Source organism: Triturus cristatus, chromosome 4_2, assembly GCF_964204655.1.
Source record: "Triturus cristatus chromosome 4_2, aTriCri1.1, whole genome shotgun sequence".
Lineage (NCBI taxonomy): Eukaryota > Metazoa > Chordata > Amphibia > Caudata > Salamandridae > Triturus > Triturus cristatus.
In genome coordinates, this window is record NC_140586.1 from 161,361,135 (window position 1) to 161,379,690 (window position 18,556).

Here is an 18,556-nt window from a genome sequence, read left to right on the forward strand (position 1 = left end):
AGCTGAGGTAGTTCATGAGGGTGTTTTGTATTTCTCTGTAATAGGTTTCTTGTTAACGTTGTCTGTAAGTAAATTATACCTTTCTAAATGTGCCACTTTTCTAATTGTGGTATTGCTGATCGCTCTGCATGTACTAGTTCCTCATAGTCATTTGTCCATGTGCAAACACATCAGGCTGGTTCCAAAATCTTCATGCCCTAAGCAGTACGCTACACGATATACAAAGTATGTTGGTTCTTGGAGTGACTCGAGCGTACATTTACTGATGTTTTCCTATTTAATTTGCTGTTTAATATGTTTTACTTGATAGATAGATTGTCGAGCTCTTTTTCTCAGTAAAGTACGTAGTTTGTGAGGTATTTGTGTCCTTAATATTTAACAATTTGTGATATTTATTTCTTCATGAGACCCTTGCTAAAACACATGACTTAAGCGATGTAACCGCTCCAAGCACTGCTTCTCATACTACATATTAAACTTATTACAGGCTTGGTATGTCCCATTTATCTCCTGAAGAGGTTGACATAAAATGGAGCAAACCTGGAGCTTACTGAAGTTCCCTTTTTTTTGTGTTTGTAAAGGGTCTCTTTTTATGTAACATAGAATGTTCCATTCCCAAATGGCTTAGGCCTGTTGAGGTATGCATCCATGGCTTTTCATGTGTATGAAGGTGCATACAATTCTCGCATCCGTATTGACCAACAAATATTACTCATTCCTGAAATATATTTCCATTTAAAAAAAAAAAAAAAAAAGTATTTTATCGTGTGTATGTATCTGTATACTTGCACAGATATAGGATGCTGAAGGTAAATCAACATGTACAGAACTATATTGAAAAGCAAAGATTTTTTTTATTTTTGCACGGCAAATGGTACAGAACAATTAATTTTGCATGGCTGGTTAAATACATTTTTTTATATGGTAGGGGCTATTAAAAGGTTTAATTATGAAAACACATTTATGCCCTCTCAAAACTCACCCTTCAGTAATGACAATGTTATACTTCTTAAGAAATTGTTCTATGCTGAAGTTAAAATACTTTTGTACTAAGACCTTGTCGGGCGCACTCTTTGATAACTAAGTGCGGTTTCCTTCGAAACATTTCTGCCTTCAAGTTCACAGAATATACAGGCACCAGTTTCAGCTCTTGAAGGATGTGGACATGCGATTCACTTAGCAGTGGTTTTAGTGTGGCTTTTCTTCATGGCATGCTCCTTCACGCCTGTAGATGACCGTGAGCTCTCAGATCCAATAATATTCGATTAAATTAATTTGTGTCTTTTTGATTTATTTGTTGTGGCCATTTCTGAAAGGACGAATGAAACTTCCTGGGACTGGTAGTGTATTTTGACAACCCTCTTTGCAGAAGGTAAATATTCCTGAACCCGAATTCTGATACTCAACGCAGAGACAGTTCAATCTTGCATCAGACTTTGGTTTGGCCAGCAGGTTGCCAGATCCACCTGCCCTGCTGAGCATTTCCAAAGGGAAAAGTTCACATTCTATACCACTTAACTTTGACTTACTCATTCCAGGGCTGGTCAGGACTCTCATTTCCTAGAAAAATCCTATGAGATGAGAGATATTTGGCTATGTGCAGTAAGTTTAAGAAAAAATAAGACCTGGCCAGATTGCCAGTGTGCCTTCATGTGGTACATAAAGACTCAGCAGTTTGTTGTTGTCAGGGTCTCTTTGAGATTGGAGAGAAGTCCTGTGTGCAGAAGTTAGTGGGTGCTTCACCGTTTGGAGTAGGCTAGAGTTTGCTTGTGGGTTATCGAAAGATCTTTTGGTATTAAGACTTTACATATTCTGCCATGATGAATGGCTCTGCCCAAATGCATTGGGGTATCTGGGCAATACTCAGTATAACTTTATCATTGGAGGATAAGGCGAGATTCCAGTCCTATATACGCTCTCCCGTCGTGTAGCAAATTCAATAGTGTATTCCATTCTGATATTGGTTCAAGATAATATATTAAATTCGCAGAACACACTCAGTCGCTAGGAACAAGCCTTCCCCCACCCAAGGGTGGCATGCTTCATAATGGGCCTTGCTCCTAGTTGGGCTGGTGCTGCAGTGGCTGCAGTGCCCAACGGGCCCCTTGAGGGGGCTCTCTGTCGGAGAGCATTTTTGGTCGCCTAATGAGGCTTTTGTATGTTAACGCGCACCAGACACTGAGTTGGAGGATTGGTGTGGGGTGATCAAAGTTGACTATGGATACCTCACTGTTTCCTTATAATGTAGATAGAGGATATATATCGAGGTTAAAAGCACAAGTGAGAAACCACAGGAAATAGCGTTATAGTGTTCTCTTCTAAATTGCCATTCTTTGGTACATGATACGTGAAAGATACATTAAATGAATAGTCAACATGTTTCATGCCTCTTCTGTTCCTAAGGATCCATGGCATTTCATCAGGAACTAGTATAATGTACCTATTCTTCTCTGGCAATGGAGATCCCTATCTAATGCTGTGAAATCAATGATCCCCACCTTTGTGAAGAACACCAATGAATTGGTCGTTTCTCAAACTTACACAACCTATGTGTGGGTTGTAGTTAGTTCTAGTGACCCTCCTGCTCTTAGGAATGGGCCCCTTGAAGTATGTGGGCATCTATGTGTGACAGCCACCCGAGTTTGACATCAAGCGCCTAAGAAGCAGACAAAGGAGAAGCAACAAATATGAAGAAGGGATTTTAAGACCTCGTAAGGACACCGATGTCAGGGTTGAGTGCTGTCTTCAAGTGGTGAAACAATATGCAGAGGGGAGAAGCAGATTTGCACAAGGTGAACTGTATCCAGCAAAACAGTTATTTGGAAAATCCTCTCTGAAAGAAGCTTCGTCTTCCTGAGTGTCACAGTTCTGGTGGCCTCATCTGTATTAGGATAGTGTTCACTTCAGGAGGCCACATCTGCATTATTATATCAAAGTCTAAGATTCAATTGTTATCGTATGTGGAGACTTCCTCTGTGGGATTGTCCAGATCTCTGAATTTGTGCAGGGTATTGCGTTAAGTACTGGGAGGCACACCTGGAGTATTGCACTTGCTGATGGATCTCATCTAGAGTATTTTCTTGAGGGTATGTAGACCTAGTAAAGGATATTTTCCATTACGCTAAACAACATCAGTATTATAGTAGCCGGTTTTGAAGGACATATGCACCTATTCCTTATTTGTGGAAGTCTCTCTTTATTTGGTGTATTTTCTAGAGGTTTCGTTGGCCCGGCTCGTAAAGACACGTTCTGCTGTGTTTTGTGTAGACCTCGAGGTTTCCCATGCCGAAGAATAAAGGCTGATTGAAGATACTACAGAGAGTGATTTTATTGATAAGCAAAGTCTTACATCATCTGGAAATTCCTCGCCGCATATGAGATTTAGACACAGTGTAAAGAAAAAGTTACTCGTTTTTCAATGATTAAATCAAATCTCGGGCTCAGTGTTCGATGGAGTGGCATGAGGTCCAGTCATTACCAGCACTTTCATTTTCACACATGGTAAATTTCCATTCACAAAGGTCAGAATCTCGCACGAGGTAAAATCCCATATCACGCGAAGCCATAGGCTGTCTGCTTTCCCTGTACATACTTTTGATGAACATACTCTTATATTTTCTGCCCGGAGTGGCAGGCGCTGTACTCCAAATATGTGTGTTCTCACTGAAAATGCTCTGCTTAGGAGAAATAAATCAACTTCGGTGCTGTGTTCGTTGGAGTGAGAAGGTTTCACAGAATTTCTGTAAAATAGCTGTTCCTAGTTGCATGCAGTGAGTGCATTCCTAACAGTTCACGTTTACTCGTATGTTGGTAGCTATTGAGTGCATACACATTTTGTGAACTTTTTTTACCGTAGCATATCACAGCATGTAAAATATATGGTAGTACAATACTGCCCAAATGTGCTCTTTAAATACACTCCAGGCTCTGTCGCGGATTTGATTTATTAAAAGAGCATTTCACACCCACTTCTGTAGAGCGAGTTCCGTACAGAAAAGTAAACTGGGTGAAAAAAGAAAACCGCCAGTAAGGGAGTGGTTAGTTCTCCGCACCACCCTGCACCCGGAGAGGGCGCCATCTTAATACAGGTCTGATTCACGGGGTGCAGCCCGAGTCCCCCAGTGCGGACCGGTGACACAGGGTTGTATCCTCCACAGGAACTCTCTAAAGGCACCCTCAGTAGGAACTCTCCTTTAGTTTCTGGTAGGATTTCATGGAGGCTGCACTAGAGAGGTAACTTGTCTTCTGCCAGCAAGTCTAGAGCACCGAAAGATGCCGCCTTCTTAGAATCGCATCAACTATGACAAATAGTTCTGTTTTCCATCTGTAAACCCAAGGGAATGCACTCGTTTATTTTGAGTTTAACATGCAGTTAGCTTGTATGCACTTCAGTTTTAATAGTGTTTTAGTTGGCAAAGTGGTCCAGCGTTCGCCTTGATTTCGAGGTGTTCTTTTGCCTGTGTGTTTAATGTATTTTTCCCTCTTCTGATGCAGGTTTGCGATGGCATGTGCGTGATTTCTAACTCTGAAACCGAATCTTTCGTAAAACTGTGGCTTTGCTGATTTCAATACCTAAGTGACGCACGACCAGCTCTAATCACATCCTCAAATTGTGTGACCTGGGATTTTGCCGTGGTTACTTATTTTAGTCATTTATGATGGGTTTGTTTTTTCCTTCGTAATGCAATCGAATATTTCTTGGATTCTATTGTCTGCTGTGTTTCTTTTTCTTTTTTGGCTTTGTCTTGCTGATTCTGCTATAGCACTAAAAATCGATTCTTGGGTATGCAGCTTTCGGAGACTGGCAGATCTATCAATAAATCTAGACCTATAAATCTAGAACATGAGATCTCATTCTACTGAATCTTGGACCTTCTCTCACCACATGTCCCTAGAGTACGAGAAGATTGAGTTCTACACATTTTGTAGGGCGTTATAGCTTCTGTTTACAGGACCCTGTATACAGATCTACTGCAGAATCTGACTCCTTGAGGACACACTATAGTATCGAACATGACTACACAGTGGAGGGTTGTTCACTTATGTAATAGTTATAGGATATTCTTTTATTCATTGCCCCCTTCTCCCCTAGTATTCACAGAATATCCAAAGCACACTGGTGACCTGAAGTTGCCCGTCTCCGATGAACCTGCTTCACTGCTTACTAATGCCTTCACTAATCCGCTTCTGTGATCTGCAAAACCTGTGATTTTTGATGCAACACACTGGTGGTGATGGGCCTGCCGTCTCTTAAAATTGAAGTGCATGTATCTGAAAAACATTCATTTCTGTATAAATGACCAAAGTCCATGTTTTACCCCTAAGATTGTCACATTTCAGGGAAGTACATCGCCGCAACGCAGCGTCCAGATGGGACCTGGAGGAAGCCGCGGAAGGTGAAGGATGGCTACGTCCCACAGGAGGAGGTGCCGGTGTACGTACATTGCACTTTATTCCAAATTGTTTTGTGAGATGGAGAAAGCCGATATTATAGTACAGTTTCTCGCCTTATCTTTAGAATGTCTGTGTAATGAATTGTTTTAATTGAAAATATTAGTGCTGATGGAACTAGTAATTGACATAACTGAATATTATAAGTATTTGCCTTCTTCCATCAGGAAAATCACTAGTACTAACTATATAGAGAACGCATTAAGTCACTTGTATGTGAAATACATTTTTCTCCTTTTCCAAGACTGTTGTAGTCTTGGTGTTTTAACATATTAATGCAGCAGTGGTGTCTCTTTCTCAGCGACAGACTGTGCATTCAAGAGTGATACCTGCACAGTTGATGGTGCTGAATATAGAAAGACTTGCATGATGGAATGGGTTTGGGTGGGGTACTTGAATCATAAATTCTAAATTTACATTCACCATAGTATAAAACCTTTCTCTGAATTTCACTCACCAGCTCCACCGCTGGATCACCTAAAGCTTCACTCAAATATGTACAATTTAAAATAATGTATGATAATTTGTAGGTATAGTGGTTTTTAGGATATGAGCTGCAAAATTGCATTTCTGTACGTGCATCTCAAAGCATCTTTCTTAGCTTAGTGGATGTCAGTTAAGAGGTTCAGCGTGGTTTGAGCTCTTATGGAAAGGGCCTAGAAGGAGGAACACTTTTTGTGGGTCACTTTTTGGATGCTGGTCTGACCAGCCTCCAGAAGTCTGCTCTTTGGGGATGCCTCAAGTGTCCATATGAGGTGATACCCTCACCCAGTGCCTCTTTGTTTTTGTGCGGGGTTGGGAACGTCAGTCAAGGTTTGGTTTTCTTTTCTCTTTAACTGAACATTGTATGGCAACAGCATTCTGTTCCTTCAGATGGATGTACATCTTCTGCTCCCTGAGGACCTCAGAGTGCACGGCATGCATAGCCTATACTTCCTTTCATATGTGTTGGCCACTGCAGAGAAAGTATGAGTTACCCATACACAATTAGAGCAATGTATGAGTGCTGTCCAGTGGAATCTCTTTGTGAAGAAGCACTTTTGGACTCTAACCTGGGTGCTCACCTTAAAGTTGCTGCAAGCCCGGGTTGTTTTTTACATAAGCCCTGAGATGCTTTGAGAAGGTGGGTTTTTGGGAATGGGTGAATTGATTTAGTAGTTCTCCCTCATAATCCTTGGCCGTACCTGTGACTATCTGAAATTCCACATATCATTGACAGTAAGGTTATATACTTAGTGTTGTCTGTTTTTTTTTTTCTATCCCACTTAATTAAACCTGGCTTTTTGATATCCATCATATTCTGCTTTTCTTTTGACGTACTAAGAAACCTCTGGATCTTGACGTGATGGACATGTCTTTTTAGCATCACAACAGGATGGCTACTTCAGTCTCTATTGGGTTCCGGTTTGATGCATTGCAGTTCATTGTGAGATTTCCGTTATACGTGGCTCTCCCATGAAACAGCATACGACAAATGGTATTCAAGGGTACCCCAAAACACAAATAAGTGGTAGCAGGGAGAGTTTAATATCGAATATAAACAACAACAAAAACACTGGTATCCCTGACATTCATTTATAACACATTATGGCTTCCAGCACGCTCTGTTAAACTATTCTCAGGGAGCAGTATTTTTGTTAAATCCTAGTAGTAAATTTCATTCATTGTTTCACAATCTTATAGTTGCGTTTATTTCAAATGGATCCATCAGTTAAAAACCTATACATAGTCAATATAGGACAAACCACTCTGTAGGCAACCGCAGTAAATCTTATTCTGTCATTTTACTCTTGGGTAAGAAACCCATGAACTCTCTCCCCTAGCTCACTCTCTTTCTCTCAGTCCATCTCTCTCTGTCGATCTCTGGTTGCACAAAAACCCAAAACAGTGGAATTTACATTTTCTTATGCATTCTAGGCACTGGTGGTTCTAACCAATGATCTATGTTAAAATGGTTTCCCATGAAATGGGACTCTTCTTATTGAACAACCTTTGGCACAATAGTAGAATTCCATTTAACGTTGTATAAAGTGCTTAACACAAGCCATAAGACTGCTAACCGTGACGTGAGGGAGCGGAGTCGTTCTCATTAATCACACCAAAGGAGATGGGAGAAATGCTTGCAAAATGTCTACCTCTGGCAATTGCTCAAGGTAGTACTCCAACCCATTGTTTTTCGCCCATTGTGCTACTCCAGACAAAGGCTCACCTTATGCAAATCAGTACTTACCCTGCTCCTTATGGGAACAGTCCATCCCCCCCAACTGCCAGATGAGACCTTCTCCAAAAGGGAACCCAAGCAACCCCAGACAGATTACGGCCTTGTTAGGCCTCGTTAGGTGAGGTGTGACTTGGATCCTATGGCACAGCAAGCAAGGACCCACGTCTGGGCATACCCATGGGCACTTATGATATAACATGGATCATACAAAAGGATATGGAAGGAATGCTTACAAAAGTCTAACTGCTGGCAATCGCTCAGAGTAGCATTCCAGCCCATCGTTTTTCATTAATTGTATAGGCGAAGAAGAGTGTTTGGAAGGATTGGTGCTTTTTCATAGAGCCGTTTGTCAGTTTGCTTACCCCCCCAGCTACATGAAAATACTCATGCACAGCCTAGTTCCTACCAAGTTTAGCACTGTAGGAAAATAATAGTGACAGGACAGTTAAACATGGAATAAATGAAGTGCTGTGCTTCAGAGGGTCACTTGAACTTGGACACAATTACGTCGGACCTACATTAAAGAAATTATAAATTGTTTTCTCTAGTAAGCCAACCTCATCATATATTTATTTTAGCAACAGCACCTTCTAATGTAATTGTTATTGATATAAAAAAAATGCAAAGGAATAACTCTTGTATGTTATGGCCGATAGTCAGCACTACCATGTTGGTACCAAACAATAAGGTTAGTTGACTACCTCAGCTGGTCTGAAAGTAACATGTTGGAATCTTATGTAGAGGAAACTCAAGTTGGTTACGTTAATTGAAAATAAAATATAGGAATTTCTGCTATTTCCCAATAAGGAAATTGAAGGAAATCAAAGCAATAAAACCAACTTAAGATCCTAGATCTTACTCCAGTTGGTGCCCTACTAGATATTTAAACCGTGTCGTATACCAACGCCAACCGGGAACAGGTGGTGATTATACCTATATTGAAAAGGGGTGAGCAAACAGCCCCTGAAATTTTTATCCTTTCAGTGATGATATGCCCAAGCATTAAAATGCTCTCAACAATTATATCTGGTGCACTATCAGTCTGGGTTGAGGAGAATGCAGTCATATAACAATCAATAAAAAATTGTTCTTTGAAAGGAATATAGAACCACTGTTGAAAGGGTTTCATACAAATATGTACCGATTGAGAGCACTCCACCTGTCAATATTGGGTAAAGCAGGAATCTTTGAAATGATTACTCTCTCAAAGTTTCTCTATGTGATGAAAAATAAACCATTTCCAATACCTGAATCCTTCTTTCTTAAACAAAAATGGAAGTTGCATATCTTTTTACGGGATGGGGTACCCCCAGGATAGGTTTGAAAATGCTGTGCAGAAAGGTGTACAACGGAGGAATAGCACTACCAGACGTAAGGGCTTACTATGGGGCTACCGAACCTCAAGTTATAGATGGTTGGATTTACATCCGAAAGATGACCCAGCAATGACTTTAGATAGACACTTCATGGTCATGCCTGCACACTGACACAGTGAACTTAACAGGCTGGGATGGGCCAAGCAAATAGCTGGGGTTAAAAGATAAGATCAGAGTGGAAAAAATATTATGGACACGGAGTGGGCTAAAAGAGGTGCAGAGATTAGATGAGTTCCAGCATTTGGACCTCATGGATTTGCAAATAAGACTTTATAGAGGGGGAGAACTTTAAACCTTTCTGAAACTGCAAGAAGAATACTGACGTGCACAAACACTGATAAATAAATATACCCAACTCGGACACGCCATACATGCATAGGGGATTAACTGGTCAGATGATGTTGAATCCACACTGATACAAAGTGGACCACTACAAGGGGACTTCGGCAGAGTAGTAGTAGTATCTGTATACAAAACCTTTATATATAATAAGCCAGACCGTTTGAAGTAACCTGGGAAGATGGTACTCTCGAAGACATGAACTGGGAGGTAGCATCAGCATTTAGGCTTACAAGGGAAGTGGTGATTAAATCTAGGTTTCAGTTGATCCAACTAAGAAACCTACACAGGGCATACTATTAAATAAACAAGCATTTACAATGCAATGGTCTCGGCATTGTTAAAGTTAGAGCTATTGGCATTGCTCATGACATTATTTTTGTGTGTGTTTTTAAAACATTTAAAGAAATGGCATTGTTATTTACAATGTCAACAGCTTAATCACTCTCAAATGCGAGACCTATGGCATTTGCACCCACACAGAGCCACACACACACACACAGCCACCCACACACACAGCCACCCACACACACAGCCACCCACAGAGCCACCTACACACACACACAGAGTTACCCGCACACAGACAGAGCCATCACGCATAGAGCCACCTATAACAAAAGCCAGCCACACACACATAGAGCGACCCACACACAGAGCTACCCACACACAGCCACCCACACACACACAGCCACCCACACACACAGAGCCACCCACCCACCCACATGCACACATAGAGCCACCCACCCACACACACACAGCGCCACCCACCCACACACACAGCCGCCACCCACCCACACACACACAGCCACCCCCCACCCACACACACACAGCCACCCCCCACCCACACACACACAGCCACACACACACAGAGCCACCCACCCACCCACTCAGAGCCACCCACCCACTCAGAGCCACCCACCCACACAGAGCCACCCACCCACACAGAGCCACCCACCCACACAGAGCCACCCACCCACACAGAGCCACCCACCCACACAGAGCCACCCACCCACACAGAGCCACCCACCCACACAGAGCCACCCACACACACAGAGCCACCCACACACACAGAATAACCATTTACACACGCACACAGCCACACACAAACACACAGCCACACACAAACACACAGCCACACACACACAGCCACACACACAGCCACACACACAGCCACACACACAGCCACACACACACACACAGCCACACACACACACACAGCCACACACACACACACACACAGCCACACACACACACACACACAGCCACACACACACACACAGCCACACACACACACACAGCCACACACACACACATAGACACACACACACACATAGACACACACACACACACATAGACACACACACACACACATAGACACACACACACACACAGACACACACACACACACATAGACACACACACACACACATAGACACACACACACACACACACATAGACACACACACACACACACACATAGACACACACACACACACACACAGCCACACACACACACAGCCACACACACACACACACACACAGCCACACACACACACAGACCTAAAAAGGAGGGGTGACTTCAAGGGCCAAGACAGATGTGAGGAGCGGAGCAAAGTCAGGGTGGAGCGGGGCATGTAGGGCCAAAGAATAGCGAAGGGCTGGAAGCCAAGGCGAGAACTTGGGACAAAAGACGAGGGTAGGGGGGCGAAGGACAGAAAGGCAGGTAGATATTAGGGGAAAGGGAGAAGAGCGGAACTCAGCCTATGATTGGCGCATGGCCAAAAGACAGCAGTCCAGGACTCAAAGAGAGGAAAGCGTGCGGCTGTAATACGAAGAGAAGAGGCGTGGGCGAAAAATGGGAGAGGGCAGAAGCAAGAATGTGTATTGTATTGTAATTCGTGGAACATATCGAGTGAAAGAAGAAAAACTCGAGAAGGTACAAAGGAGGACCCACTGGGAGTGGGGGGGGTAAAGGACTTGGATGGGTCATGGAGCTGTAATTCGGAAGGTGTGGGGCGGTTAGAAATGGTGTTTAAAAGCTAGGCGCTTTGAATGCTGTTGGCGTTCATTGTTTCCACTGCCTCTGTACAGCACACACACACTCATTCGCTTTCTGCCTTCAGAGGAAGGGCCTCCGAGCTCAGAACATCCTGTTCTAACCAGTTGTTTATCGGTCTGTGAGAACAGAGCGACTCCCTGCAGCGTGTGCCAGGCGCAGACAAAAGAGCCGACTCGACACAGACAACACATGTGCACTGCCCCCACGGGGCCCTGCGCTTTACACATGTGTGGGGGGACTGAGCTACCAGTGCCACTTTCCACACAGCGACTGACTTAACCAAGGAAGAAATCGCCCTTTCACCGCAGAGACTATTGGCACTGAACTACCCTATGAAGAACGTATTTAGGTTTCACGAATACATTGAACCTAGTGCATTGCCTGCCAGGCTGACTTACCATACCCATGACAGATGAACGCACCAACAGTCATTTTAGATATCCAATTACCACAGCATCATGCCTCCCGTGACGCACTCCTCGGGGAAATGCATCTGTGTGCTCTTGGACTGGTAGCTTCTGCTCGGTCCGGCTCGGCCTGACACCCACGCCGAGTAGCCTTCTTTTTTAGCCTAACTGCTGCCAGAATGACATATGGACCCTGAGCGCCAGGGGGTGGAGAGCGAACAGCGCCAGCCGGGCGCAGGAGCACCGAGGGAGCCGAGAGCAGGGGGAGGGGGGTTGACGCCGTGAACACCACCATCTTTCTCCGAGGTCTAGCAGAAATGCCTCGGAGAAACGCAGCGTCATTTTCGGATTCGGTGGCGTGTTTTTCTTTCTCGCCTCTTCCCATTGGCTGGAATGTTTACATTCCAGAGGAGAGAAAAAAAATTAAAAACACGCCCCCGAAACCGAAAAAGACGGGGCTTAAATGGACAGACACCTCTCTCCTCCAATGGCTGGCCTCCGTTTAGGAAGCTAGCCAATGGAGAAGAGGGGCGGGTTCAATCCCCATACTAGAAAACATTAAATCTCGCCAAGCGAGACTGCACAAGCGCAGCCTTCGCTAGCCGAGACCTAAAAAGCAGGCTGTGTAAAATGGGACGAGCCCAGACAACCAACTGTACAAAATGCAAGGTTGAAGAATGCACCTTTCTGCACACTCTTTTGGGGATCTGATAGCATACAGATATTTTGGAAAGAAATAAGTGCACTGGAAATTTTATATTGGACTGTCAAATACCCCCACATACCCCAGTTTGGGATACTAGGCATCCTTAGTGATGTTACCTTGCTGAGGAAGAAGCACATGTTTTGTTGGCTTGGTTTGATCATAGCTATGCAAGAATGAGTAAGCCGAAGAACACCTGCAAAAGCAAAATGGCGAGCAGGAATGGGCGTGCGTAGACACCAAAACAGTAGTCTACAAAGGGAGGGGTCCCCAAGGAAGCTTGAAAAGATGCGGGTGGATGGAGAATCCTTATTGTTGGAGGAGGAAGGACAACAAACGACGACAAGTAACATCGAAGATGAAATACCAAGGCATGACTAGAAGAAATATGGAAGATAATGAGGGTTGGGAGACCTACAGGAAATTGAATGTTTGTTAGAATGTATGTAGCCTTTGAGAGATGTTCTTGGGAGGCAGAGTAGTCTTGAAATGCTTATGTAACTGCGCACTCAGCCAACATAGATGGTTAGTGCGGAATGATATAATTGTTGAAAACAAAATGATTAAAAAGAAGTGTGAAAGGACATCACAAGGTGAAGTCGGACGAACAGGTAGAAGCTATGCCAGTCTTCCATGCCGACTGTCCTCAACAATGTAATTGATCACAGGCTTAAAGAGATGTCACCAAATGCCTGCTCATCCACACTCACTAAAAAGACCTATGTGTAACCAAACCTGAAAAAAAGATGGGCATAAAACTGGAATCAGCAGAGATCTAGCTGAATTAAAGTTTGAGGTTTCAGAGCTGGCAAACATATGACGGTCAGAATACAAATTGAAGCTGAAAATGGCGGCCAAATTTAATTATCTCCAGAATAGATCAGTGGAATAATGTCCAAAGCTGTAACATCAGAATACTTGTCCAGTTTGGTTCTGTTAACTATAGGCATAGCTGCAGGGAACTTGCTCCATAGCATACCCATGTTAACAAACCTTGCTGAAGGAAGCTCAACGTTTGTTGTTCCATCATCTGTGTCGCATAGATTAGTAATGTCAGGCCTTATTTCACCACTTGTACATGATGCTCCAATCATTGTGTATTTTTTAATAGGAAAATGATACTAACTAGGCCAGCATCTCCTATGTCACCTATTTTCCTACATGTATTTCTAGCTTGCTATTTAAGAGAGACCAGTAGTGCCCTGCTTGTTTTCCTAATGCAACAAATTGCTGTTCACAGGTGCCTGCTACTAGTAATTATTTGACCACATGTCCGAATGAGGTTTTTGATGGGTTCTCCTTTTCTTCCATCATTTTGTTTAGGTACGAGAACAAATATGTGAAGTTCTTCAAAAGCAAACCAGACCTTCCGCCAGGTCTCAGCCCCGATGAAGGTCCTGCTGGCAAGACAGTCCAGAAAGCAGAGAGCGAGTCTGGGCTGTCCAAGACAGCAAAGAGGAACCTGAAGCGGAAGGAAAAACGAAAGCAGCAACATGACAAGGGGGAACCAGATGATGCGGACGAGCTCTGCCAGGCAATGGGAAGGGTTTCTGTCAAGACAGATGTTGGTGTGCGGCAGTCTAGTGCTGACGGCGATGCTAAATCGCAACAGAATGCTGCAGAAGGGAATGCCAAACCTGCTGCAGCCCAGCACGTACCTACTACTGATCCTGCTGCCGTTGAGCGGGCAAAGAAGATTAAGAACCTTCGGAAAAAGCTCCGGCAAGTGGAGGACTTGCAGCAAAAAATTGACTCTGGAGAATTGAAGGAGCTGACCAAGGAGCAGAAAGACAAGCTAGGGAGGAGGCAGGCTCTGGAGGAGGAACTTGAAGACCTAGAGCTGGGTTTGTAGGGACCATGGGTCTTCCATTGCGGAATTTGAGAACAAAAGGTGCTTGTCCACAAGGTGTTTCTGGAACTTGTGTGTATTTGGGGACAGAACACTCATTTGGACTCGTCTACATAGAGCTAGAATTGTTTTTTGTTTTGACGAGTTCTGTCTGGGTATTTTTTATCAATTTCAGCTCTTGGCGGAGGTCGGACACTAAGGAATAATGTGGCCTCTCTGACTGTTCAGAGGTGCTGTGGCTCTCGAACTGTCTGGTGCTTGCCTCTGCAAGCTTCCCCACCTTCCTACACATAACCAGCCTTATCTAAACAGCTCATGAGTTTGTTTTGTTACCGTCGGATTTCCATCTGTCTTTTTTTATAATTCTTATTTAAGAGCAGACTGCCAGTAATAAATTGTGTAGTAGAAATTGACTTGGACTAGGTCTAGTCTTTGAATGCAACCCCACAAGGAGTGCCTGGTTTACTGTGAACTTCAACCTTTTTATTTTTTGAAAGCTTGTAGAAAGTTGAATTCGCAATGTTGGAGCAGTTTTGAGCAGCCACTTGGTGCACATATCACAAAACCTGTACATCGTATTGTGAAAAGTTAATAGCTTGAAAACCATTGTTTTTTTCCACAGGTTAAATCTGCACCTGTAGGTAGGGCACTTAAGAAAGGAAATAAACTACGTACATACAGGGAAGCTGATCTGACAGTGGTTTCCAAGATAAATGCAGTGCTAAAATAGGTATAGCCAGCTAGAAATTTCAAAAGGTAACAATGCGAGATTGTCTTGCGCTCCACCAAAACGTGGCTACCCTCGCCGCATTGGTACAATCTAGACTAGACGGGTCCATCAGCCTACAGCCTGGCTTTACACGGAAAGAGACTACAGTGACTCCAAGATACAGCAGCTACACTTGCAACGGGAACTAAATTCTATTAATTGATCCCAAATGTCAGCGGTCCATTTTTAATCCCTATTTTTGACACAATAAACACTGTACAGTGCCCTAGTATCTAAAAGCAATAGATTGGCTCCTAAATATGAACTACAACTTCAAAAAGTTACTGATATTAGTTCAACCCTCCTTCCACTATAGGAGAAGAAAGCATTCCGATTGTGCTTTCCGAGTGCATGCTGTAAAAATGTTGACTTCCTTCTCGACTCCCACCCTGCTTCCTGAAGATCTGCTCTAAATTCTCATTTTCAAAAGCCGTTTCATAGAATAGCTCCTTCACGTATACTGTTCTACAGTGCTAAGAGGTCTTGCCAGCCGTACATGATTCATTTTAGGATGACCTTTCACTAAGCTGGTCTATGACTTGAAGACTATTGGCCTATTTTACGACTGCCTCCCCTTAGGCAAATTTTTATTTTGTTGATTTATAAACTTAAGACCATTGGTCTCTGGTATTTCCATGATGGTCGTGCCATTCCATATTGTTTGTTAGGTTAGTACTTTTGCATTGCATGAATACCTGGAGGTGTCTTGGGGCTGCCATTGTCACAAAGATCTGAAAAGCCCTACTAATAATTAAAAAGCCAGGTATTTAAAGCTTTCCTGAAGGATAAAAGATCTGTCATGGACTTAATGTGCAGAAGGAGAGTGCTCCGCAATTTAGAAGCACCCACCACAAAGCTTCTTCTACCCCATGAGGAGCGTTTGAATTTAGAGACATTATTATTTTTGGCACCAATGGAACGTAGCTGCCTATTGGGACAGTACCATTTAAAACTAGCTATCAGATACTCCGGGCTTATGTCCTGAAGTGCCTCGTAGGTTGTGGACAAGGCTTTAAAGCTCATTCTCTGTCTGATAGGTAATGAATGAAGCTTTCGCAGGGTGTGTTTTACAGATTGAAAATTAGGAATCCACAGCAACATGTGTGCCACTGCATTTTGGAGAGTTTGAAGCTTGTTCACTAACTGCTGTTGCCTATTCAAGAGACCATTACAATAGTCTAATTTATGGTTTAAATCGTTTTATTCTTTTAACACCAAGAAGTACAGTGGAAAGCGACAGTGTAGATAACACCGACATTAGAATCTACCAGTCCTGGTTTAATGTAGCAACAAACAAGATCAAAACATAATACACCCTTGTCCCTCCCCCCAAAAGCGCTCAATTTGCTTCGATAACAGTGCAATGACAATGATGCTAACATTGGGTTCATGAGTTAGTCTCCGTGTCGGTGGTGGGGGCCAATTCAGACAGTCGTAGGACATGGAGGTATTTGGGGCAAGTCAGCTGTCAAAATTCGTGTGTAAGGAGGGATATGTAAGGGCGCCATAATATCCCAAAGGACGCCCCTTGATTGGTGAGAGAGAGGGAGGGTGATCCTCTCCATACCTAGAATAAGCCAAAGGCAGTCGAGCCAGCGCATATGCGTGGGTAAATGTGCTGTCCCCTAGTGTGACAAAATATTTTGAATTGCTGCGCCCAGGGCTAAGCCTATTTACCTTCCCTGTCTGGATTTCAGGGGGTAAGTGAGTGGATTGGGTAACCCCAAGATTGTATACAATGTAAATCTAGGGAGTTGTGTGTCTAGGTGTCAGTCGATGTTGTCCAGCATGCCTGAATACACAAGTAATCCCACAGAAGATGCACCAGTGTCCCCCCGCATCACACCCTCTCCAGCAAGCTGCGCATTTGTTTGGGTTGATCTAGTGCAGGGGGTCTGGGGTCCAGTTCCAGTACGTGGCTACTTTGGTAAGTGGTTCAGTAAGAGCTGTGTTGCAGGTGACATGGCGGGCCGGTGATGTATATATCTTCCCAATCCTTACTGGTCAAGTGTCTCCCCAACTCCTTTTCCCAGCAACATTGATTAGATTTGTAGACCAGTCTGGAGGGTTGGGTGAGGAAGGTGTAGAGAGCTGAGATTAATAGTTTGTCAGGTGTCTTAGAAACCAGCCATTTTTCATACGGGGTGAGGTGTGTCTGCACCACTGTCTTATTGTCAGGATGTAAAAGCCAGGGACGTATTTGCCCGTAGTGAAATCGCTCTGTCTCTGTAATAGCATAGTCCGCGTGCAGTTGTGTAAAGGGATCACCCTGTCCTAATCCATCATGTGTTCTGCTGAACGGCAGGGGGACTGACGCCATCTGGCAAATGCCACGGGGCTGTTGCCTAGCGGGAAGTCTAGGATATCAAGGAGAAGCGTTAAAGCAGAGGGGAAGGAGGATAGGCCCATATCTGGTACCACACCGATCCCAAGAATCCATTGTCTCTCTTGTGATTAGAGAGAGATCTAGATTCCGGGGCCTGTGCGCTTTCTTTAGAAAGGGGAACTTCCGGCCACCGTGCGATCCTTAAAGAGCCAGTGTCGCTCCGACTCACCCCTGTTCCATTCAACCATGTATCTTAGTTGAGTTGCCTGAAAGTACAGTTGGAGGTTCCGTATCCCAAGGCCCCCAGCACCGTGAGGTAGATAGCTAACCCCTCTCTTCATTCTGGGTCGTTCCCCAGCCAAGACAAATTGATGCAGTTCGGATTGTAATTTGGACATCATCCCTTTGGGGGAGCTAGGGGAAGCGTTTGCAAGAGATACAGGATTTTGTGTAAAATGGTCATCTTGATGGCTGCGACTCTACCCAACAATGAAATTGTGTGCGATCTCCATCGGCTAACTTAGACTTGAGGTGACGGTGTAGGGATTAATAATTAAGGAGTGAGGTTGCTTCAACAGTGGAGGCCAGCTTGATCCCCCGGTAAGGGACCACCGATTTTGCCCACTGTATAGGGTATTGTGCAATGAGGCAGACTTCGAGAGAAGGCGGCATATATCGATTCAAAGCTTGAGACTTGGCTACGTTAACTCCGAATCCCGAGGCGAGACCAAATGTCTCTAGCTCAGTCATGAATGCCGGGAGGGACATCGTCGGGCTGTCCAGTGTTGCTGGCATGTCTTCTGCGTATAAGCTAATCTTATGTTGTTCCCCCCCGAAGGTGGTCCCTATGATTTAAAAATTGTCACGGACTCATTGAGCCAGGGGCTCCATATAGAGGGCGAACAGCAGGGGGGACCAGAAACACCCCTGTCGAATCCCCCTGCCAATGGCAAAAGGAGCGTAGGTACAGTCATTCACCCTGACAGACGAAGTGGGAAGGTGATAGCAATTTAGTACCCAAGCCTGGAACCTCCCAGTGATGGCTAAGTAGGCAGG

At 44.0% G+C, this 18,556-nt stretch overlaps 1 protein-coding gene across 4 annotated transcripts in view; it reads left to right on the top strand.

The window, feature by feature from the left end:
- Positions 1-14,818, top strand: part of PYM1 (PYM1 exon junction complex associated factor) — a 35,755-nt gene extending 20,937 nt beyond the window's left edge. For 2 of the 4 annotated variants that reach the window (XM_085600907.1, XM_085600905.1), the window contains exons 2-3: positions 5,326-5,434; positions 13,880-14,818. In XM_085600907.1, coding sequence (XP_085457033.1) covers positions 5,326-5,434; positions 13,880-14,408 — 638 coding nt within the window. In that variant the 3' untranslated portion in view covers positions 14,409-14,818. Of the gene's footprint in view, positions 1-4,494; positions 4,663-5,325; positions 5,435-13,879 lie in introns of all 4 variants that reach the window. The other 2 variants (XM_085600906.1, XM_085600904.1) reach the window with 2 other exon arrangements.
- The last annotated feature ends 3,738 nt before the right edge of the window (positions 14,819-18,556 follow it).